This window comes from Lotus japonicus, chromosome 1 (genome assembly GCF_012489685.1).
Source record: "Lotus japonicus ecotype B-129 chromosome 1, LjGifu_v1.2".
Classification (NCBI taxonomy): Eukaryota; Viridiplantae; Streptophyta; class Magnoliopsida; order Fabales; family Fabaceae; genus Lotus; species Lotus japonicus.
The window spans coordinates 6887098-6910502 of NC_080041.1; the positions used below are offsets into that span (position 1 = coordinate 6887098).

Genomic DNA, 23405 nt, shown 5'->3' on the forward strand with positions numbered 1-23405 from the left:
TAGTGTGTTATTGTGCACAGAAGCACAGGTTTCTGAAACAGATGGTAAAAGCAAACAGTGATAAGGCTTCAGAAGATTCCTTGGTGCCCAAAAGGTGAGCAATTGTTCACCTTTACTTTAACTTCTATCTTAATGTACAAGTTAATATGGAGACACAAAGAATGTGAGTTTTCATAGATACAATGATTCTTATTTCTTATTTTCCATGAGAAAGATTCACAGATTAAATCCTTGATCTCTTTTTGTGTAGGGTTGAGTTCCTCATTTAGGAAAAAGTGTCCCATGATTGTCTCTTTGTAACTGTATCCATCTCTTGACATTATGGTTGCTTTGAATATGTAGTGTATCTTAATCCAAACAGGGTGCGATCCTCTTCTGACTTTCCTCCTCTGCTGCAGGTTATTTATAAACTATGTATTTGGCACGGGGGATATATCACTTATGCTTGCACAGGTTGGTTTGATTGTTTTGAGGCTAAATTGTGGATTTAACTCATGTTGATAGGCTACAAATCTCTCATCTGTTCATCTTTTATTGTGCTTTAACTCAAGGTGAATGTTGATAAATAGAGAATGATAACTCAGATCAGTGATTCTTTGGATTTTTTGCCCGTCAGGTTCTCTCTATCATGCTGCGCATCAGTAACCTCACCTTTCTCATCCACTCAAACTCTCTAACCTGTGCGTTTCTTGATTTGAAAGATTTAATCTTGATTGACCAAAGTTTTCTGCAATGTTTCAGGTTTGCTTCTCTTCTTTTGGTTTTCTCGGTTACGTTTTTCAACCCCTTTTTTCTTATTTCTGATTTGGCCCCTTTCTGATTTAATTCCTTTTCTTCTAATCGTTTCTCCATTTTGAGTCTGGGTTGTTGTATCACGATTCTACCAGCCCGCCACCCTACCTGCACTGATTTCGGTATCAAGCGGTGAGCTTTTTCTTTAATTTTCTGTTCCCCATAGGTATTCAACCATTTCAATTTGATATGTACTTCCCTTGATCGCTTTGTCTTTCAGAAACATTTCAATGGAAAACACCTTACCTAATCAATACAACTGGAATTTAATAGTAAAATTAATCAATTGTTTTTCTTTAAAGCAAGCTTCAATTTTGGCAGAAACTTTTGTGAGTAGCTAAAATTGATTATGAGAAAACACAAGTGGATTCAAACATGCTACCCGTCATTCCTTCAAAATTTCTGATTTTAGGTCTGGGATGATCGGTTTATTTGTAGGGGTTACTAAAAGTAAAGCATACATTTTTTGCATCTTTACAAGGTTTTTGAGTAGTTAGTTATATTGCAGTTTTCACTCAAACTCAGTACTTTTGATTTATTTTTAGATTTGAATGCGAAGATGGAGGCCATGATGACCATTTTGGAAGGTGGAACCCAAGATCATGTGCATTACAAATGGAAAGAAGATCTCATAGAGATGCTTGAAGAACTTGGCCAATCTTACCGTGTTTTATTCATATCATATAATCAACTGAAGTCCAAAACATCCAGCAATGTGGTGTTAATTGGAGCATAGAAAGCTGTCTCCAACAAGTAATAAAGCTATGTCAAAGTGGCTCTTTTTCAAGTATGTTTTAATTTACAATTATTATTTTGGTCATTGCAGCCTGATTTGTCTGTTATTTATATTGTCATTCGAGTCCCCCTTTGTTGGATTTGTCGCTATGTGTCTATGTCCAAGGGTTACTTCATTATGAACACTAATTTTCACCAGTACACATAATGTAGTTTTTTTTCCCTGTTACCATTGCGTAGTAGTTGTGTGGAATTTTATGCTTTCTTTTATATCTCGGAATAAATTATATGCTTGCAATTGATATGGAGGTATAGTTGATTAATTCCCCACATAGACGCCTATGTGCACCTTTTTTTCTCAATATTTGGTGAATGCTTGAAGCAAATAAGTTTTCTGATTTCACCTGCAATATTTCATTTCCTTTCCATAAGGTTTGTGCTTTTTTATGATATGATATATACTTCATCCAACTTTAAATTCTTCATCTGATTACCATTTACAATTTGAAGGAACTGATCCAAAAAATCACCAAGGAAAGAAGATTTATTGATCAAAAACTTACCCTCCGGCCTCCAGGCTCCATATTTATTTTTTCCTCTTTTCTCTCATGATCCTTATTGCTTACCCTCAAGGCTACAAAATGCAGTTATGCCATGAGCCTCAAAATTGCAAAGGAAGTATTTTGATGCAATTTCATGTCTAATTTAAACTCTCATTCAATGGAAGATGAGAATTACTTCTTATTACTTTTTATTGATTTTTACGCAGCAAATAATGCCAGGTAGAACTTATGTTGTTAACCTTCCTTCATCTCCTTCCTTTGTGAATCCAAAGCATTATTTTCTCTTCTTTTCTGTTTTTTCTTTCCCAACTTTCCTACAATATGAGTGCATGAAGTATGGCTGAACTTTTTATGCGGAGTTGTCATGTTAACATCTTACTTTTGTGGAGCTATATATTATGGCATGCCATTTTTTGAAAGTTAACTTTCATCAGTATTCTACTTCTTTTGTAAGTGAATGGTTTGTCTATTATGAATTTATTATCGTTCCAAAGATGTACCTTTTGCTGGAAATAGAGAGTACAATTTTATGGAAGGTTTTTCCCGAAAAGTTAGCCAGACAAATGGTCCGCCCCTCCCCTTTGCTCCTCTCATTCCTTCGGATGAAGGGCTGTTATTTATTTCTCATGCTTTTGACAATCTGTTTTGTTATTATGCTGATATGTGGAATATTGAACTGACTATTTTTTCTCTTTGTTTTACGAAATTTCACTACCACTCTTATGTTCATATTCCTCTATATATAGAAGATAAGAATCATGGTCTTATGTACTTTTTGTGGTTTCAGGTTGGTCTATTATTGGATTGGTTTTGCAAAATCTATTTTATTGTAAATGTTTCTCTCACCCACCTGTACCAACTTTCTTCTCTTCACAATGCTCCGAATATGACAATTCTTATTTTCTCTCTAATGGTTCTTTGATTTCTGAATAATGTTTCTATTGCTTTGGAATCACCATTCACTGTTAAGTCCGTATTAATTCTTTCTAACATGTTAAAACTCAAGCTAATATTGTGACTTCTCCACTAACGTTGATACACTGATACTCAACATGAAGGATAATTTAATTTGTTACAGGCATGCAAGATCTTATGGGGTTATAGGTAGCAGCGCAGCTGGGCTCAAATATGATTGCTTGCAACCTTATTAACAGAATATTGTAAGTGAAATTTTAGCCCTCAATTACTTCCTTCTGACAGGTTAAAAATAAAGTTAATATTATGACTTATGTACTAATAGTGATACTTAATTAGTTGCTCTTATGGTTTCATTTCTACTCCCTCTTGCTCTTTAGTTTGTTCTGCAGTTAAAGAGAACATTTTTATGCCTATTTTGTTTTTTTAATAAGCCAAAAAATGTATTAAAAGGGAGTACAAGAGGTACTCCAACCCTTAATATAAAAAGCAATCAAGAATAAAAGCACAGTTACAAGACAAGAAAATGCAGTAAAAAGTCTAAATAATCAATTTGACAAGAAGAAATCCCTTGCCCTGTTACAGAGAATCCCAATCCAACGTTATACCAAACCATCATACAGTAGATGCCATATACTCCATTCCTTCATTCACATAATCCATGACAGACCAAAATCACCACACCTCATGACCAAGGAATCAATTACCAAGGAGTGACAGCACACACTTATAATGAGGTCAGTGCCTATTTTATGATCTGTATCATTTTAATTTCTTCGTTTAGCCATTTGTAACTGTAATTTTGTTTCTCTTTTGCTGCTATTGTAGCATTTTAATTCATATCTCAAGGCTATGCTTCTGTATTTTGATATCAAATATACTTTTCTTGAAGCGGGGAAATATATGTGGGGCGCGCCTTTAGGCTGGGATTGCTCTCATCTGATCAATTACTTGGAGGTCAGCATCACTATCTCTAATTACTGCATTAGTACTAAATAAAAGAGGCATTACTATTGCTATTTTAAGTTTTTGACATCTTAGTGTTTATTAGAAAAAGTTTGTATGACATACACCAGTATGAGTACACTTTTTGAAAGCTAGAAAACAAAGACTCAAAGTTGGGCCTCAGGTACATAAAGTGATTGACAGTCTTATGAGAAGTACAAGCACAATGACAGTAACCGCAAGATTGTTACTCCTGACCTGAAGGAAATTATCTTTCAGCACTTTATAAAAAAGATAAAGAAGGTCATCACGGATGAAGAGATTTTGTGATTGTAGGGGTGACAAGGTTATGAAAAGCATTCTTCTATGGCATATTGCAACACATTTTTATGTTATAACTGTCTCATGTGAGGAGGAAACAGATAGCGGAAGGGGTTTAAGTTTTAGAGAATGAAGCAAATTGTTATCAGAGTACATGTTGTATCTTATTGTTATGAGAACATCCATGCTGCCTAATGGGTTTGGTGGGTATGTGTCTCCATTGATTGGACATATATATTTCATACATAGCGAGAAAGTAGTTTGCATAAAACTACTCAAACTCCGCACAGAGATTGAGAAAGTGAGTCTGGTGAAAGGCAATAGGAGCAAGTATGCTATTTAATGCGTGCAGGATGGAAAAACATACAAATTAAAGGTGGTTGATTTAATATTATATCAATGTTGCAAATAACATTTCCATTATCCTTTTCCCTGGAGCTATATAAATATTAAATTAAATTGTTTTTAATTAGATTAAAACTTTAATTATTCGTCTCGAAATTTTTATAAATGAGTTTATTATTATTTGGCTCATTAATATTTAGTTTATATAAGTTAGAATATTAAATAGGACGTCCCCGTATGATACCTCAAGTGGTAGGAGTTGGGGGACATATGAGTTAGGTAGGGGGAGAGCCACGGATCGATTCCTAACGGGTGCAATTTATATTTCCGATGTACCAAAAGAGAGAATTTCATAGAGTACAATTAATAAGTTTTGATCTAAAGAATTATTAATTAGTTAATACTTAATATTAATACATAAAAGTTAAAAAGGTGATGGTTTTAATACCAAATATGACATCACTCCAAAAAGAATTGGCCACTAACCATTTTTCCTACAACTATATAAATTAGTTATACTGCTCAGTCAAAATTTATTTTTATGGTATGTCATTTGTTAAAATTTAGTGAATTAGTTTTACTATTTTCATATTAATTTTCTAAGTTAATATTTAATTCTATACTATTTATTTTATTTTATTAAAATGTCATTTGCAAATTTTTCATTCATGATCATATTATTAATAAGTTCTCATGGTGTTTTCTCATTCATTAATAGCTTTTTGTTGTAAACAAATTAGTTACTAACTAAATAAAAAAGTTAATATTATTGATACTATCATATTTGTATTTTAAACTATATTAATTTCAAAAAAAATATTTTAAACTATATTACCTGATAAAAACTTATCGGTACAAAAAAATTCAAATTTTAAATTATTAGATCTAAAATAAATTTAGTTCTTTTAATTCATAAAATATCTTAAAATAATAACACATGTATAAAAAAACAAAAAAAAAAAACAAAAATCTCCCGTGCATCGCACGGGTAAAAGTACTAGTGTTATCTAAAAGTAGAGTAATTAATTTTTCCCATAAAAAGTTTAAGCAATTTATCAGCAAGTATTCATCTAAAAATTGAGGGGTTCATACATTTGGTCATAAATTCATTAAATTGTCATATTTTAATCCTAATAAACTTTAAACTTTTAGGATTTACAATTTAATCTTTTACATTTGAAATAATAGGCCGAAGAATTTCAAACCCTTTTATTTTAAATGGGTTACAACTTACAAGCAGCAACGCCCAAATATTTAAGCTTGTTTTTAGTGGTTTCTTGGAATTAACCTGCAACTTGACTTTACGTGTATGTGTGGGGGCAAAAGAAAAGTGGCAAATTGGCACGTGAAAAGTCATTAGCTTGGTCATAAACCGACAACTTAGGTAGCCATATACGTTCAATCAATATCAGCCTATGAAGAAGGGAACTTATTGCTTTGAGTGACTTACAAAGACGTACTTTGTCTCTATGGATCCAAATTTATAGTTGGAAAATAATAACCAAATGAAATGAACACCAACTGGCCGGCTTTGAAATCTTAGTCTTTAATAACTAGCTATTAAATGAATTAGTTGGGATAATAGATTAAATGAAGTCAACAAATTCAAACTTTGATATATAGATAGATGCCTTTGTGGATGATTTTCATTTGAGTTGATCTATATTTATGTTTTTGGATGACGTTGCGACAATTGCAAGAGTAACATGGTGGACATAATTTTATGAACTGCCATGACTGGAGGCTGGAGCTAATGAGCTATCTTCTAATACCGTTGAATAATGAAAAAAAAAATTCTATACCAAATCGAAAATATATATCACATGTTTCTTTATTTTTAGATAGTGAAGGAAAAGTGGAGATTTTTTGTTAGATTAATCTTTAAAACCGTTTTTTATGAATAAAACCTGTTTTCTTATACATAGAGAGCTTTAATGTGGTTATTTGTAATTTTAATGGGATTCTAGCATACATAAGCAAAATAAGTGGTGCAATCATAGAAAACGAGTGTCAATTAGCTAGCAATCACATACAAATATATATTTTTTTTAAAAAGAGAAATATATATAATAATAGAGTGTTGAGAAACATCTCCTCTCAACATGAGTATAATAACGTAGTAAACAAAAGCTGAAAAAAACTCGAGCACTATGACAAAAACCTCCCAAACCACCTGAACAAACACCCACAAAATAACCAAACAACTACCCACTAGCAAGGACCATGTTCAAGTCGAAAAACAGCGATTCAATCGCAGCACGACACCTACCGATCAGAGACCCAACCTAATCGAGCAACCAAAAACCCAAACAATCAAGAACCCCACAACTGTCATAGTGCTGAGAGACCTACCTAAGAAAAACATGACTGAAAAAATAAAATAAGAAAAGCAACCAGCGGCACCTCCACATCGCCTTCAGCTCCGCCACCATCACAGATCTTAAAGGGAACTAACAAATAAATAGTTTTGTGTCTAATTTTCAAACTAACGAATAACTTTTTTTATAGGGAAATGTTAATTGTTAGTAACGCTTGTAAATTAGTCTCTCCTCAGGGTCGTTAGAACCTTGGACCCTTTATCAATCACACTCAACCCTTATGTCTCTTAACTCTACCACTTGAACTAACCATCGGGGACAATGAATAACTATTTCTTCGTTAATGAATTTTTTTTTATCAGCAATTTTTTTCTTAGTTAATGAATGGTGAACCACACATACCATAGTGCTAGACATATGCCAATTCAATTAAGAAAGAGTTCTTATACATAGACAAACTGATTAAGGCCGACACTTTTCCATCGACGCACAAATTAGCCAGCAGATGTGTTTTTAATGACCACAATGGTCTGTGTTTTCTGAAAATGTATTTGAGACTATTTCTAGGAGTAATATTCTTCATATGCGGGTTGTATAAGTTCATCCATATAGACCCTATTTGCTAGTTTTACATTCTGGATGCATGTCCATATCTGATAGATCTGCTTTATTATACGATGACTGCATTTTTTTTGAAAGTTAGATAAATATGATATAAATAAGAAATGTTGAGAAACAACTCATCTCAACATGAGTACAGTAACCTAGCCAACATAACACCGAACAAATTTCAGCTCATATAGTAAAACCTCTCAAGCCCACACGAACAAGGGCGTGCTAACAATCTAGAAAAAACCTCAAAACAACGACTACTCCTCTAAAAAGATATTCGTAAAAGTAAAAAAACGGCGACAAATATATTATCTTTAACTTGTTGGCTATCAATGCAAATTTAGTGATGACTTGCATCATTTGCTAACAGTTTGGAGGTCCATAAGTTCTTAGTCCTGTGCAGGTCAAACAATACCCGACAGGAATATACTAAGCATGATAACTCAAAGTTAGATACTGCTTGTCTCGGTTAAGGTCGACCAATTTAATAGGTTGGAAATAGTGAGATAAGGATTGTAAGTTATCATCAGTTAAGCCTTGATGGCCGGCGAAAACAATTTGATTCACATCATACATGGCATCACCAACACTATTTAGAGTTGGCCTATACGAATGATGATGTTTTTTTGTGAATTTGCGTCAGTTGAAGTGACAGTGGGTCGTGTCGGCTTAGAGTCAACTAAATAGACGCTAAAACCTTTGGCTTTATGCTATTTAGCGTAAGACTCGACGCCAACGCTAAATAGGCGTTAGGGTCAGCTTTTTGCCTGTGCCGCATTTTTTGTATTGCCTTCACGTCCATGACTGGATATTTGCGAGTGGTTCATACATGAGTAGTCTCCAATGAACAGTAAATAAATCTATGATAAACTCTAATACTATTTTTTTTTTGAAAGGCGCATGAATACTATCTTAGGGTGCTTACTCCGGTGCCCAAAAATTCATATGAGTGTACGATACAAGAGTGATATGGACCAGTAATATTAGTACATTTAATATGATATAGATAAGTGAGTTGTGACAAGATATTATTTTCTAATTTATCCTTATTCATTCAATATTTTCTTAATAACCCACTTTTATATCAATATTCAATGGTTCTTCATCTTCATGCTTTTAATCTTATGTTCTTCATTTCAATAAAAAAAAAATCTTATGTTCTTCATTTTCTTCAAAGACTCATTTCCAGAATTCAATCTTACTCCAACTTCTGTCTTCTTCTTTCTCTATCTCATCCTTTTTTTTTTGGATAAGCCGCAATATATATAAAACTAGGCAAAGGGATGCCACCCATCAAGAACAAATACACGGTACCAGTAAAAAAAAGAAGAAAACAAGAGGGAGAGAAAGACACAGAGAACTAGATACAGGAAACAGAGAAAAAAAATAGAGGAACAAGGGAAATGGGCATAACGTGAAAGAGTAACAGCCAAGGTAGGATAAAAACACCCAAGGAGGCCACCGATTGATCACAAAGGCACTGCCCACGTCTGTCAAACTCACCCACATTCACACAACCAACATATCCACACCAAGTCAAACTGCAGGACACGGTGAGCCCGGACAGATGAACTGAGAGGAGTGTGAAATATGCCATGGATCTTCTGTTGTTTTACCCCAAATTGGGCTAATTAGGGTTTATCCTTCCTCTCTGTTCAACATCCCCTTCCATCTTTCCCCTTCTGGAACTTAGGTTTGCTAATTTCTATTCACAATTCCGCATCGAGCGATCTTCAACGCCCTGATGAACAAACCCTAACCGAAGATAATGAAGTTAAACACCTTCTACGCAGCCCCCAATCGACGAAACTGTTGCTACGGCGTTGATTATCGACAAAACCCCCAACTTATTGATCACAATTCGTATTGATGCACCTATATGAGCCAACTGAAGAACCCTAAACCCGAAGAAGGGGAATGAACAGATGTGGAAGAAGGTGAAAAAGTTATCTGAAAAAATCAACTTGGTGTCCACATTTTTTTCATCTTGTAGAAGGACTCAATTCGTAACACACAGAGTTCTAGGGTTAGTTTATAATTACAGTAAATCTACTGGACTGATTCAGAGTTTCAGGAAGTCCACAATTTAATTTACCAATAAATCCAAGTGTAATTATCCTATTGGTACATGCATGTCACTCATGTATTTTACCCACAATTTTTTTGCTTGTACCACAGTAAATGCCCTATCTTAGAATTTGGATTATACCTAATTAACTTTACATCAAGATTAAAATTAGGTTAGATGTGCCTTTTATAAGGAGTATACACCCTACGATCATATATATAAGTAAAAAAAGACATTTTAGGTTCATTCATTTAATGAATGTATCTAGATATTAATGACTAAATACATTCATTAAATGAATGAACCTAAAATGTCTTTTTTTGCTTATATATATATGACCGGAGAGTGTATATATTTAATTTAGTCATCGATGTGTAGCTTTGTCAACATGATAAACCAGAATGGTGAAATTTAATTGAGTGTTACATTATGTCCATGTATAATTATTAACCTTCATTTATAATGCTTTAGGCTTAGAGTTGCCAGCTTATTCATTTCGCGTCTGCGGAATATTTCAAATTAAGCACTTTATACGCAGTTCAATCATGTGATGAAAATGAGATGCATGCTCCAGATCGACCACTTTAATAAAGTTTCAGAACTAAAAATACTTGTATATTCCAGTTTTACCCCCAAAATAGTACAATCCTCAATTAATCCGATATATCATATTGGATAAAAAAGATGCGCAACTTAATGTTTTGAATATAAAAGTACAAGGCACACAAGGTCAAGGGTATTAAACCTACATACACAAGATAGTGTGGCCTAAAAGAGCCCACACAAAGAAACTTAGAGAGAGATGTTCAAAGCCGACATGGCTGACCAGACCACCGACCCATCAGAATCAAACTAATGTTGCCAAAAATCATAATAATAACACAAGTAACAACAAAACCATATACTAATTAAATTTTATCTAAAAATACAAAGTCAATTTCTTCCCCCATTATCTCTATATCTCTATATATAACAAATCAATCTCTTCCTTTCGCAAAAGTCCAATCCAATTAACCATCTCTCTCTTATCTTCTCAATGGGAAATGCAGCATGCTTCCAATGCAACAACAACACAAACTCAACCTCTTCATCAGTGAAGCTCATATTCTGGGAAGGCACAGCAAGATCCTTGAAAGGAAGACACATAGCTGGTGAGATCATGTTTGAGTTCCCTGACATGATGGTTTGCCATGCAGACTCTTTCTTCATTGGACACCCCATCCCAGCTTTGTCGATCGATGATCAATTGATGCCAGGTCAAACCTACTTTGTCATCCCTCTCGATCTCCTGTCCAGCGACACGCTCTCCGTGTCCTCGCTCTCTTCATTCGGCGGAGGATCATCATCAAGCCCTAGCAACAACATCAACAAGTCCCCTATCAAGTTTGGATCATGCCCTTTTCAGTACTTGAAGGGTTCTGATGGAAGGGTCTTGATCAAGGTCATGCCAGAGTTCATCACGAGCCTCATCAACAAAGGGATTAGCAATAATAATGGAACCCTTGGTAGTGGTAGCCCCTCTAGCCTGTGTAGTACTCCTGAACTGCAAAAGCACTATGAGCAGCTCGTGAAGTCAAAGAACCAGGTGTGGTCACCTAAGCTTGAAACAATTTCAGAGTACAAGATTAGGTTTTCAGTTTCACCTTGCAGATACATAGGTACTCTAGAATGGAAAGAAAAAGAAAAGTCAGAGGATGTGCTTACTAGATAGTGATCATGTATTAATTAAATCTTAGAACACAACATCAAATTTGTACACTTAATTTTGATATTTTCATGTATACATACATTAATTGTTAATTATGGCCTCATGATCAGGATAAGCTAGTAGCCACTCGTTTTTTTCATCCTTGTTTGTCTATAATTTTGTAGAATTGATATGATAATGAAAAGTGTTTGTTTCAAGAGCTATACTAAGTATATTTCTTAGTTGGTATGTAAAGTAAGAAGTTTTTTTTTTAGAACAGGTAAAGTAAGAAGCTTGAAAACCTTGCAAGTTGCAATTTATTGTTCTCCAATTCTCGGTCAAGTGTTTAATTAAATTATAGATGGTGAATTTTTAATATTATCGTCATGAAGTTTATATATGTATGGATATTCACAATGCTGCAGCTCGCTCTTGATTCTTATATTAAATGGTTCGGATTTGTAAGTAAAAATTGAAATGGTAAAAAAATTTAAACACTTATCATTTTGCTGTTGCAAGACATAATAGGATCCGAATTCAGAATTTGATATCTTCATTTCGTCCATTTTCTCTTTCATTTTATTTTTAAGCACTTTATCATTTTATCTATTTTTTTTATATCATGATGACACTTGTTATATCTATCACTTATCTCTCATCTATTTATATCTCTATTGGAGTGGAGTTGAGTTGAGGTGGAATTGGGGTGTGGATGAATTAATTTTCCCAAATGTATAGCAAGTGGTAGAATATTTTGCTGCAGATCGGATAAAATTAAGAACTCGAGTCTTAATATTCATTCAGAAGAACTTAAAACATTACAAACATTTTGGATATGGGAAGAAAATGAAGGGAAGAGAATATGGGTAGATTAATTACACATGCACACTTGACACTATGATCTATTTCTTCATCGATCATATTCATAGTTCTTTCGACCTCTCTCCCATCCATTAAAAATATCCAGGAGAAACAATTTGAATGATTTATGCTCTATATATTGGTGACTCTCTCTGGATATATATGAAAAACACAAAGCTAGAGATGGGTGTGTGAATTGACGGTACTTGGTCTTGGAAATTTAGGTGGAGGAGGAACTCAGTGAGCGGGAACAAACCCTGGTTGAGGAACTCAGTACTATAACAAGTGGGATATCATTGCCAAGAGGGGTGAATGACTCATGGGTATGGCTAGCAGAGCCTGAGGGGAGCTACTCGGTACATTCAGCATATCAGTTGAGCACCATCAAATGTTTGCATGTTCATCTGGAAGGCGATGGAAGACACCGGCTACCAACACGTAAAAAACCTTCTAAAGAGGAAGGAGGAGATGGTTTTAAAACTGGGGATAAAACTCCATATTGGGCTTTAAAGAGCAAGTGAATCAGACACCACATCTTTCACCCAATACTTTAAGGGCAATGAGTGTATGAGTCATCACAATTATAAATTAAACCACTCAAACTTATTATCATTATCTTCCAATGTGAGACTTTACTCACACTTGGTACACAACAATTTCCCCCTCAAGTGTGAGTCCATCTCAAACAAAAGTTGGCTTAGTACTCAAACGACCCTCAGAGGCCGTCATTCTGGGCTTGTGCTCTTGAGCCTCAGAGGCCCATGGTAAAAAACTCATCGACTCTGATACCACTGTTGGGCCTTAGAAAGGGTCAAACAAAGGAGATGGTTTAAAACTTGGGAGATAAAACTCCACATTGGACTTTAAAGAGCAAACCATAAGTGGACCAGACACTACATCTTTCACCACCCAAAACCTTAAGGCAATGAGTGTATGAGTCCTCACACTTATAAATCACTTAAACTTATCATTATCTTCTTCCAATGTGAGACTTACTCACACTTAAACTTATCATTATCTTCCAATAGGTAAAGTTAGGCTCTGTTGTACTATTTGTGGCGGTTTTTGTGTATTAGCTAGTGATGATATTTAACTCCTATAGATCATTTATTCTTAGTTTTAGTGAAAGTTTAAACCGCTATAAATGAATTAAAGACCAATTTCACCCTTTCATTGATATTGATATTTGAGACTAAAAGCTATATATGAAATTATTTTAGAAGAATCAAATCCAACTCACCTATATTTTCTCTATAACGTTTGTTGAGAAAATTTGATGAAATTTTCAAATGCCAAAATTACGACAGTAGAACAACAAATATCATAAGAGAGTAGACCAAAATAAACCCAAAAATAGGACTAATACCAAACAAGAATTCTTTCATTTCATGTCACAGCTCACAAGCTACAAATAACAAAGTTTTCATAGATTAAATTCTATCTAAAATTACGTTACAGAGTGGAAGTGCATGCTTACCCAAAAATACATAGAAACACTCGTTAACAAGGTTGTACCATCTCTGGATATCCATCTTCCATTCTGCTATTTTAGGACTTTTGAGTGTTAATAAATTGGCGTTGCTCTCTCAGTTTTTCATATATAACTTGTGTTCTAACCTTCAAGAGAGAAACTCTATTCTATAGCATTCTTCTTGCAACACCATTTCTAATTAGCTTTTTCCTTATTCTCATTCGACTGCAATGGCTGATAACTCAGGAAGCAATGGAAGCGAGTTGATTTTGAATGTAAACCGTGAAACCTCCAAAAAATGTGATAGCATTGAAGAAGACTGTGTGCCACTTTTGCAGAAGGTACCTCTCCTAATATTTTCTTTCCTTCTCCATGCAAAAACAACAATTCAAATGCTATCTTTCCAAACATATAAAGTTCCAATATTTTTTAGAATGTAGTCTCTTTTGCAATCAATTTGTTTGGTTAGAAATTACCACAAAAAGTAATGGTTTTGTTGAATATTGTTGAATGCAGTTGGTAGCAGAGGTGATGGGCACATATTTCTTGATATTTACGGGTTGTGCTTCGGTGGTGGTGAACCTTAATAATGATAAGGTGGTGACACTTCCTGGGATTGCAATTGTTTGGGGACTTGCTGTTATGGTTTTGGTTTACTCTATTGGTCACATATCTGGTGCACATTTTAATCCAGCTGTTACCGTTGCTCATGCTACCACCAAAAGATTTCCCTCGAAGCAGGTGAACCAAATATAACATTTTTCCACTTTCTTTAGTTATTTTTTTAATCGTACCAAATATCCTCCATGAATTAATCATATTTGGCCTGTTATGGACATCAAACCTCTCCTTATCAAAATTTAACGCAATTGCATTCAGAGACTCGAACCTTAGACATTTGCTTATACTTGAATAATCGCGTGGCAGTTGATCTATGCATTTGATGATTTCACTTTTAGTTATTTAAACTGCTATACAGTAGAATGTGCTTAATTTCATTTCTGTTGATACATAATAGGCATTGTATCTCTTTATTCTTAAATTATTGAATTTTGCATCATTTGAATCACATTGCAGGTACCAGCTTATATCATGGCTCAGGTTATTGGATCCACGCTTGCAAGTGGAACTCTCAGACTTATATTCAGTGGAAAAGATAACCATTTTACAGGAACACTTCCTGCTGGTTCTAACTTACAAGCTTTTGTGGTGGAATTCATAATCACTTTCTTCCTCATGTTCGTCGTCTCTGGAGTTGCCACAGATAACAGAGCGGTAATGTCTCATGTTCTTACATTATCAACAAAAAAAAATTCATTGGTGATAATATACTAACTTTATAGACAACATTTCCATAACTTTGCTTAACTATTCATTTTTCCCTTGAATTCTGCAGATTGGTGAGTTGGCTGGGCTTGCAGTTGGATCTACAGTACTGCTAAATGTGTTGTTTGCCGGGTAATTAACCTATCTCAATACCTAATTGAATTAGCCAATTTTAGTGTAGGTTTTAAATAAAATCAAGATGTGACACCCTTTTGGAAACAAATTTAAGCTAAGAACTTACTGATTATGCGTGAAATTAAATTTGACAGGCCAATTACTGGAGCATCAATGAATCCAGCAAGAAGCTTAGGGCCTGCAATTGTCCACGGTGAGTTCAATGGATTATGGATATACATGGTTGCACCACATCTGGGTGCTATTGCTGGTACATGGGCCTATACTTTCATCAGATACACAAACAAGCCTGTGCGTGAGCTCACCAAGAGTTCCTCTTTCCTTAAAGGAACTCAGTGATACCCAAGAATTTATTATTTTCTCTTCTTCATTTTGTTGTTTTGAAGATGTGGTGGTGTTTTTGTCAGAAACTAAACTTTATTCTTCAGAAATGTTGAGTCACAGAGGGATTGATAACAGAGCACCTGTGCGTAGGTAGTGTGTAAGAAATAATCACTAGTTTGGGGTTTTTGCAAATGTATAACCCAGCAATACAGGACAACTGGTGGAAATGTAAACTAGTGTTTTTTTCAATTTTTTGTTTTTGTTTGTTAATTACACTTCTTATCTACTTATGAAAGTATTTAACGCGAATGTATTCACAATGACTCGACTCAAGACCTTCGCTTCAGCTGAGTTATAGGAAGTTTTGAAGGATTTAAAAATGTCCTATGATTTATCTGCTATTAGGTTGCGAGTGGAAATAGATTCTAAGATTGCTCACATGATGATCTTTTATCACTATCCAATGTCTAGGTGACCATCCTTATGCATATCTTTTTAAGGAGATTGTTATTTTGGCCAATTCAGTTTCGAAACTCTCTTTAATTTAGTCTACACTGAGGCTAATAAGTGTGCTGAGCTAAGGAATTAATAAGGAATCAAAAACAGGTTCGTATGTATCTGGATTGGACTTTTTTTTGTCAACTGGATTGGACTTCAATAAAAGCTAAATCTGGCTCACATAACTTCGTGTCAAAAGCCCACTAAAAATTCCAACCGAAAAAAGCCCACTAAACTTTTGGACCACCTTTCCTCTTATCCACTGTTGCGAAGGCAAGTATTATCCACAAGATTTGTGCTATTCTCATTTTTTATTTCATTTAGTTTTTTTTTTGTTGAATTTTTTTAATGTTGCATGAATTGGTGTCAATCCCAAATTTTTTGCAGTATGATTTGTGTTCATTGTGAAGTAATTATTTGATTTGCCTCCTCGAATCTGCTATCCTAGGAAGAACAACAACTGTTTGTATTCTTAGATCATGGTTCAATTCTTTGATTTATTTGTTACCGGCTTTTTGAAATGGTTTGAGATAGCTTTCTTATTGCTTTCTGAATTAGACAGTCACCCCTCCAAACAAAGCGAAACATTGCAAATTTGTGAACAATTAGTTACACCCTCGGGTCACTATTATAAGCAACAAAAAAAACATTTTAAATTCATTTAATAAATGATGTATTTAGTCATTATTATAGACTAAATACATATTTATTGAATAAATTTAAAAACTTGTATTTTACTTATAATAGTGACGGCCAGGAGGGTGTATATTTCAATTACTTTGAAGAAATCCAGCACCATGGTTTTGAGCCTCTCAAAGTATGATGACTTTATTGACCAAAAAAAAAAAGCATGATGACTTCTAATGACTGAAGTCGGTGCTAGAGATAAATACAAAAACTTTTACACGAGAATACATGAAACAAATTGAGATAAGTGGATCCCAATTCAATTAATTTAGATAGCATTCCTATATATCAAGTGCTTGGATGACAGTACTCTGATCCGGTATTAGGTGAGCAATCAATATGGTGGATTTACGCATTAATGGTGGTGACTTTGCTTCCCATGTTTTATTTCTGCCTCAGACGGTGGTGGGAAGGCTTTAAATTTTACTATACTTCATAGAGCCTGGCACCTTTTATTCTTTCATTTAGGCAGAATTTTCTTTCCTATCCCATTGCCATTGATAGGAGCAGATCACTTGGATGATTGTTCATTTGTACTCCACACATGCTTTAATGGTGATATTGGTGGCTTTTCATTTTCTCATTTTGCTCATCATTGATGTTAATTGTACTACTGCTAAACAGCATAATTAACCTGCTAGGCCGCTCCACCATGTTTTATGGCAATTTCAAATCGCCACAAAATGTGTTTTGTGATTTTTTTTTTAACTTTCCTCTTTGTGATATAAAAAAAAAACCGCTATAGAAGTGGGAGAGGAAAATATATCGTTAATGATCAAAAAGATTGGTAGAAGGAGGAAATTAAAAAGTACTATCTTCATGTTTTGTTTTTTTTTTTTATGGGAAAGATGTTCAATAGGAGGATTAAAAAAAAAGATTGCCGTTGCAAAAAGGTAAATGAAAAATGAGAGATAGAAGAATAGCAAAAATAGATTATGTGTCGTGCCCCTATATAAATTCGGTTCCCTTCAAAGATATTTTCCTTGGATCTAATGAGGTAAAGTTGTGTAGTGCAATTTAATGTACGATTGTCTTGCTAGTGTGGTGAGTTTTGTACTGTGTAGATTAATTTGATTATTTTGGTATGGTAAAGTTTTTCCCCTCTTCTGCTAGGGTTTCTCAAATCCATGTCTCTCTTGCGCCGCCAGATGCAACCCAAGGCGCCGTGAGTGGCGGCCGGAAAACTGAGACTGAAGAAGACTGAGGTGCGGATGAAGATGACGCTGAGGAGGAAGAAGTGCCCGTGAAGAGCTCTACGTTGTTCATCGACGGGATCTCTAAAAGGGTGGGGTACGCTCAAATCAGGGCCTTGTTCGCGCAAATTGGAAGGGTAGGGAAGGTTTTCATTCAGCGGCAGCGTAAGATTGGACGACGATTCCGGTTTGGGTTCGTGCGATTCTTGACTCGGGCTCACACGGAGGCGGCACTGCTCAGACTAAACGGGGTCAAGGTAGAAGGGTTCCATCTTTCGGTGACGGTGGCGAAATTCCCTCGGGTGCGTGGGTCGGCTTCTCGAAACCCTTGCTCTGGTCATGTGGTCCACAGCAAGAATAGGGAAGAGGTGGGCTTCTTGGAGAATGGAACTCAGAGAATAGGGTCTCTGCATTCCTCCTTCTCTTGGCGGGATGTTGTGACAGGCAAGTCTTCTGATTATCGTGCTACTATGCTGCTGCCGGCGGATGATTTTGTGTTGACAGGTTTGAGGAGGGGCTGAGGACTCCCGAGGCTCTCCTTTTCCTTGAGATTGTATTTTTTTGATCGATCTCTTGAGGATTGCAGTGTTGGGGCTGAGGCTAGGAAATTTCAGGATGTAGCTATATTTCCTAAGGTGTGGCACGACAGGTTCAAGCTTGAAGGCCCTGTTATGCATCTCTGTGCAGATTTGGAAGAGGGTGACGAGGTGGACTGCTGCACAGCTCTGGTTCGTGACTCAGAGCGGGCTTTGGATGTTGGCGAGAGTCATGATATTGGTCTGGGATGTGACGTGGATATATAGGGGCTTTGCGACGACCCCGGCGAAGCTATTAGGCTGCCTAAGCAGCGAGGTCGTCCTAAAAAGGCTTCTAGTGGGCCTTGTTCCTCGTTGTCACCTCGTTCCTATGGTCGACCTAGGAAGGCAGTGCTTTAGGTTAGTGAGGTGGAGCCTGAGGCTAACTCTTCTTCAGGTCTTAGGTCGCATCTTTCGGGTCAGTTGGTGCTTTTTGAACCTCCAACTTCCAAGGGTCCTCTAGGTGTTATGACAAGGGCAAGGGCGGCTTTGATTTTAGGAAAACGTATGGGTTTGTCCTACGATTGTTCTGACGAGGTCGCCCTTCAAGGCATTTCTCAAAACATTAGGTCTCGTCGGGATGGTCATCGCTGATTGGATTGGATGGGCTCTTTCGGTTTGTTTATGGGTTTTTTTGGATGGTTTGGGTTGTATTTAGTAGGCTTTGCTATGTGGGGGTGATTTATTTTGTCTGTTGGCTAGCAGTTTTTAAAGCTATTCTTACTTCCCTTGTTTTTTGTTGCTTGGTTCTCCAAATTTATCTGTATTTATATATCTCTTTTGTTAAAAAAAAAGGTTTGTGGGGAGAGGGGGTAAGGTAACTATGTGGCAATTCTCAAAGAGAACAGAGAGAATTGTGTGCCTCTTCCTTTTCACTTGTAAAAAGGGTTGTGCTTTAATTCACCTATACCTTTTTTTGTGTTTTTTAGTGGGTCAGGGGTGTTTATGGACCGTTAATCGGGTTGTAGGATATGTTCCTAAATAAAAAATAATAACGACAATAGGTCTCAAAATTCTAGTGAAACTAGAGTGTGGTAATGTCCCCGTAGGATAGCTCAAGTGGTAGGAGTTGGGTGACATATGGGTTGGGTAGGGGAGGTCCAGGGTTCGATTCCTGGCGGGTGCAATTTATCTTTCCGATGTACTAAAAAAAAAAGAGTGTGGTAATGACCTAGTCGTTTCAGTAATAAATGGCAAAAGATCCTTTAATTTTTGGGGTTGTCTAAATGACTCATGAGAAAACTTGAGTTAAATAACCAATTGTTCAATCACATTGAAGATAAGTAAATAGAATTTATGTATTTTATTTATAAAAAAAATTATTGATTCATTGAGTTGTGGGCTAGTAACTCACATTGGTCATCTAGACAACCACTTAATTTTTTTCAAGGTACAAGTGCTCCCTTTTATATTGGGTGGGATGGGTAGCTCACATGGTTGAGCTAAGGGCAATTATTGTAGGTGAAGGGTTAGGTTCGAATCGTGATGAGGGATAATTTGTACTAAATTACTAACAACTAACGTTTATGCCTATAAAAAAAGTGCTCCCTTTTATATGAGGTACATAGAAACCCTATAGAATTGGCTAATTGGGCTAGTTGGGTCTCATTATTCTCGACCTAACGGCCTTACATCCATTTACTCACCTTATATATGGCGGTTGTTTTCTGCCCTTCAGGTGCTGATTACTGCTCTTCACTTTTAGTCGCCCTTAGCTTAGTGGTTTTCTTCACCCTTGGACGCCGAGGGGCGGGTCCTCTCTTATGGTGAGAGACTGAGAGGTCTCGCCCAGTCCACACTCCACAAACTTATTCTTTGAAAAAAATAGAATGTCGTGACACTACTCAAACTCGTTTAATTATTCAATTTTTAACATTCATCCCGCCGAGGTAATTAAAAATTCCGAATTGAAATAATAATATTTTTGGAGATACATCTTTGATTGTAGAGGTACATCTATTGAGAGTGATTGTTTTTCAATCTTTCCTCTCTTATTAATAAATTTTGTTGTTAGAAAAAAAAATCATTTTATTAATAATTTATTTTCGTGCATAAATTGGCAACTTGATATTGAATTTCTTAAACTTCTAGAAATGCCTCCATTTCACTGAATGAAGATTTGGCTAATCAACTTAAAACAATTCAGAAAAAAAACACATAGAAATATCCATTTATTTATGGGTTTATAATCACTCTAAGTAAATATGAAGTAAAATCATTCTAATTTAGATAGTCTTGTAATATTTTGACATGTGTTGAAATATTCCTGGATCATCTAAAACTAAACTAATTTTATCTTATATTTACTTGATGTGATTAGACTAGACTGCACATTTATTTAATAACATTATCAAGAACCTCTAAACATAATTCAACACATTTTTCTTCCATACATCACTGAGATATGCATATGCATCTTTATTCCATACAAACAAAGGAAACGAACATGGACTATATATATGGAGACCAAATTACATCAGAAGATCTCCATGTAACTCTTTATGCCTTCAGAAGATTAGCATCAATGTCTCTAGTGCCTTTATTCAGGAATTCCATCCAGCCATGAGGAGGTTCAATATCCTCATCGAGCTTCTCATATTCAATAGTCCATTTAACAACATCAACAGCATCACCGCCATCATTCTTATCAATCACTTGAAGGATGAGCGTAAAAGTCTTATAGTGAGGACTGATATCTCCACCATAGATGCTGTGTTTGATTGTTTTCTTCTCTTCATCAATGGCTTCAATACGCTCCTCCAATGTTATGGCCTTGCCATCTGATGATGTTTCACAATATAATTAATTAAGATCAAATCAAAGCAAAAAATGAGATTTAATTTATTATAGAAATAGAAAATAAAAATAAACATAGAACCTGTTATTGGATTAGACCAAAGAATAGTTATTTGAGCTTATTTAATTTAATATTTTTTTAGCAGATAAGCTTCAATAAATAATTTTGGTACGTATCCAAACAAACTTAAAGAAGAAATTCATACACATAAACCACCAAATAGATGGGATACTCGCAATTTATTAAGATTAGTTCATATTTATATATGTTAATTCTAAAACTTGATTACGTACCTATAACATTAGTCCAGTGTTTAACAGAACCAACGCCTACGCCATGCCAGTCACCTTCATGAAGCTTGGTTTGAACCACTCTCTCGCAGTGGTTTTGAACATCGTGAAGCTGCGTTGCGAAGAGGTTGAAGAATTTGACAGATGGGGATTTGATCCCAATTTCAGTACTGAGCTTACCAGCAAGTACCATGACTGGAGAAAAAACAAGCTAAGTAATATAAAGAAGGAGGATGTTAATGGAACAAACAAGTTGTGATGATGAGAGATGAGGAAGGGTATGCAGCCTTATATAGAAAATGATGGATGGACACCCTTTTTAAGGGGGTATATAGGCGCTGAAAAAAAAAATAGAAATGAAGAGAATAGAGGATTGAGAAATAATATGGGTTTGTAATGGGTGTATACCATTTCTGAAAGACATTGGAAACATCTATCAGTTTTTTACTGACATAAATTGCATAATTTACTTTTCCTCTCTACAATGTGTGGTTGTCAAAAACCGTTAGAAATTAAAGTGCAGCTGTTGATGAGAAATTTGGATTGTCTGCAGTCGGCAATTCCCTAAATTGTAAGATATAGTAAACATATGATTTTAGTGAAAAATATGATTGGATAGATCTTGATTTTAATGTAAGAGATTGGTGAATGCAGGAACCAAAATTAGCTATTCGGTGTCCTCTAGATAGTGTTCATCCATAATTTCCAAAGTACTATAAACTAGTATTGATCTCGCACCATGCACGGATGAAATAAGAGTACTTTGACGACATACATAAGACTTTTTCATATTTTCTCTCTCATTTTTCTTTTTTAAATACATATATCACCTATTTAAGTTTTTTTTCTTTCTAATCCTAGTTACATTCTAATTTCCATGTTTTTTCTAATTTGTTTTTTTTTTAAGTAAAGAATTGTATTATTATCCACAAAAAAGACCTTGAGGACAAAACCCCCAAAGGCGCTTCCAGGAGAGCTATGCACAACAAAACCCAAAGTCAAAAAACAAGAATAGGAACAAAACCATCCCACCATCATCAGCACCATGTTCCTTTCCTGCATGTTTGTGAATTACAACCCCTTATTCACCAACATCAAGGGGAGGATCCAAGCGAAACTCGACTAATCAATAAGAAGAAAGTTTACAACCACCATTCAAAACAGAACACGCAACCTCGGACAAGTCCCAAAAACCAACGACCTAGCAATCTCCCACACTCTGCCCCTCAAGGGGGCGGTCACCAAGCTCGAAGCAGAGGCAGAAACAGATAAGAGTAAGTGTGTGTTTGGAAAACTCATCCAGGATCCACGTTTGACCCCGATCCACGTTTCAGAAGCAAGAAATAGTTGCTTTTGAATTTCTTGATCCACGTTTGGCCTGTCCAGATTTGAAACCAAACACACACTAAGCCCAGCAGCTCCTGAGGAAACCAAAGCTTTAAAGGGAAAGTATGGTCCTCGGAAGGCCTCAAAACAAGCTCGCAAGACTATATAGAGAGAGAGGTACAACTCGATCCTGGGGCGTACAGAGGACCTTCTCTCCAACCGATTCCAACTCAACACAATGAAGAACAACAGATTTCTCAGACCAGCAGCTCCCATGCAACAACTCAGGAAACAAATCATCATCTTGCAACCTAATGAGCTCAGACCCAGACGTACCCCCCCTCTGGAAAATGCCCGAAAAAATCAATTTCAGGAAACAAACATATCTGGAACCCTCCTATCCACCATGCTGAAACTCCTCAAGTCTGCAACTAAGAAATCTTCTGTCGACGGCGCCAGGACGCGAGCATTGCAACCCCTGGGCTTGCCCGCCACAATATCCCTCCACGAGAACTGATCTTCCTGAGAACCTTGCTTCATCGAACCAGAGAAAGCCTCTCTCTGGCTAGAGGCTATACCATCCAAACCTGAATTTCGAGGACATGAACCTTTCACCAGGGG

At 35.8% G+C, this 23405-nt stretch overlaps 3 protein-coding genes and 2 long non-coding RNA genes across 5 annotated transcripts; 4 read left to right on the forward strand and 1 right to left on the reverse strand.

Annotated features, from left to right (window-relative positions):
• Positions 1-262: 262 nt before the first annotated feature.
• On the forward strand, positions 263-4758 carry LOC130731554 (uncharacterized). Its single transcript, XR_009016733.1, has 6 exons — positions 263-453; positions 617-924; positions 1338-1579; positions 3169-3250; positions 3591-3742; positions 3898-4758. It is a non-coding gene; the product is annotated as an uncharacterized LOC130731554 (long non-coding RNA).
• A 5832-nt stretch (positions 4759-10590) lies between these two features.
• LOC130733305 (uncharacterized) lies at positions 10591-11414 on the forward strand. The gene has a single exon (XM_057585440.1). The coding sequence runs from the start codon at positions 10651-10653 to the stop codon at positions 11323-11325; it is 675 nt and encodes a 224-aa protein (XP_057441423.1). The 5' UTR covers positions 10591-10650; the 3' UTR covers positions 11326-11414.
• Positions 11415-14143: 2729 nt separating this feature from the next.
• On the forward strand, positions 14144-15630 carry LOC130733304 (aquaporin NIP1-2-like). The gene is made up of 4 exons (XM_057585438.1): positions 14144-14374; positions 14711-14908; positions 15030-15091; positions 15229-15630. Exons 1-4 carry the CDS (start codon positions 14144-14146, stop codon positions 15431-15433), a joined length of 696 nt encoding a protein of 231 aa, XP_057441421.1. The 3' UTR covers positions 15434-15630.
• A 1534-nt stretch (positions 15631-17164) lies between these two features.
• LOC130733307 (uncharacterized) lies at positions 17165-19112 on the forward strand. The gene is made up of 2 exons (XR_009017446.1): positions 17165-17600; positions 17717-19112. It is a non-coding gene; the product is annotated as an uncharacterized LOC130733307 (long non-coding RNA).
• Positions 19113-20738: 1626 nt separating this feature from the next.
• On the reverse strand, positions 20739-21742 carry LOC130733306 (MLP-like protein 34). The gene is made up of 2 exons (XM_057585441.1): positions 21462-21742; positions 20739-21151 (listed from the first exon to the last, which is right to left on the reverse strand). The coding sequence occupies exons 1-2, from the start codon at positions 21649-21651 to the stop codon at positions 20871-20873; spliced, it is 471 nt and encodes a 156-aa protein (XP_057441424.1). The 5' UTR covers positions 21652-21742; the 3' UTR covers positions 20739-20870.
• Between the last annotated feature and the right edge of the window lie 1663 nt (positions 21743-23405).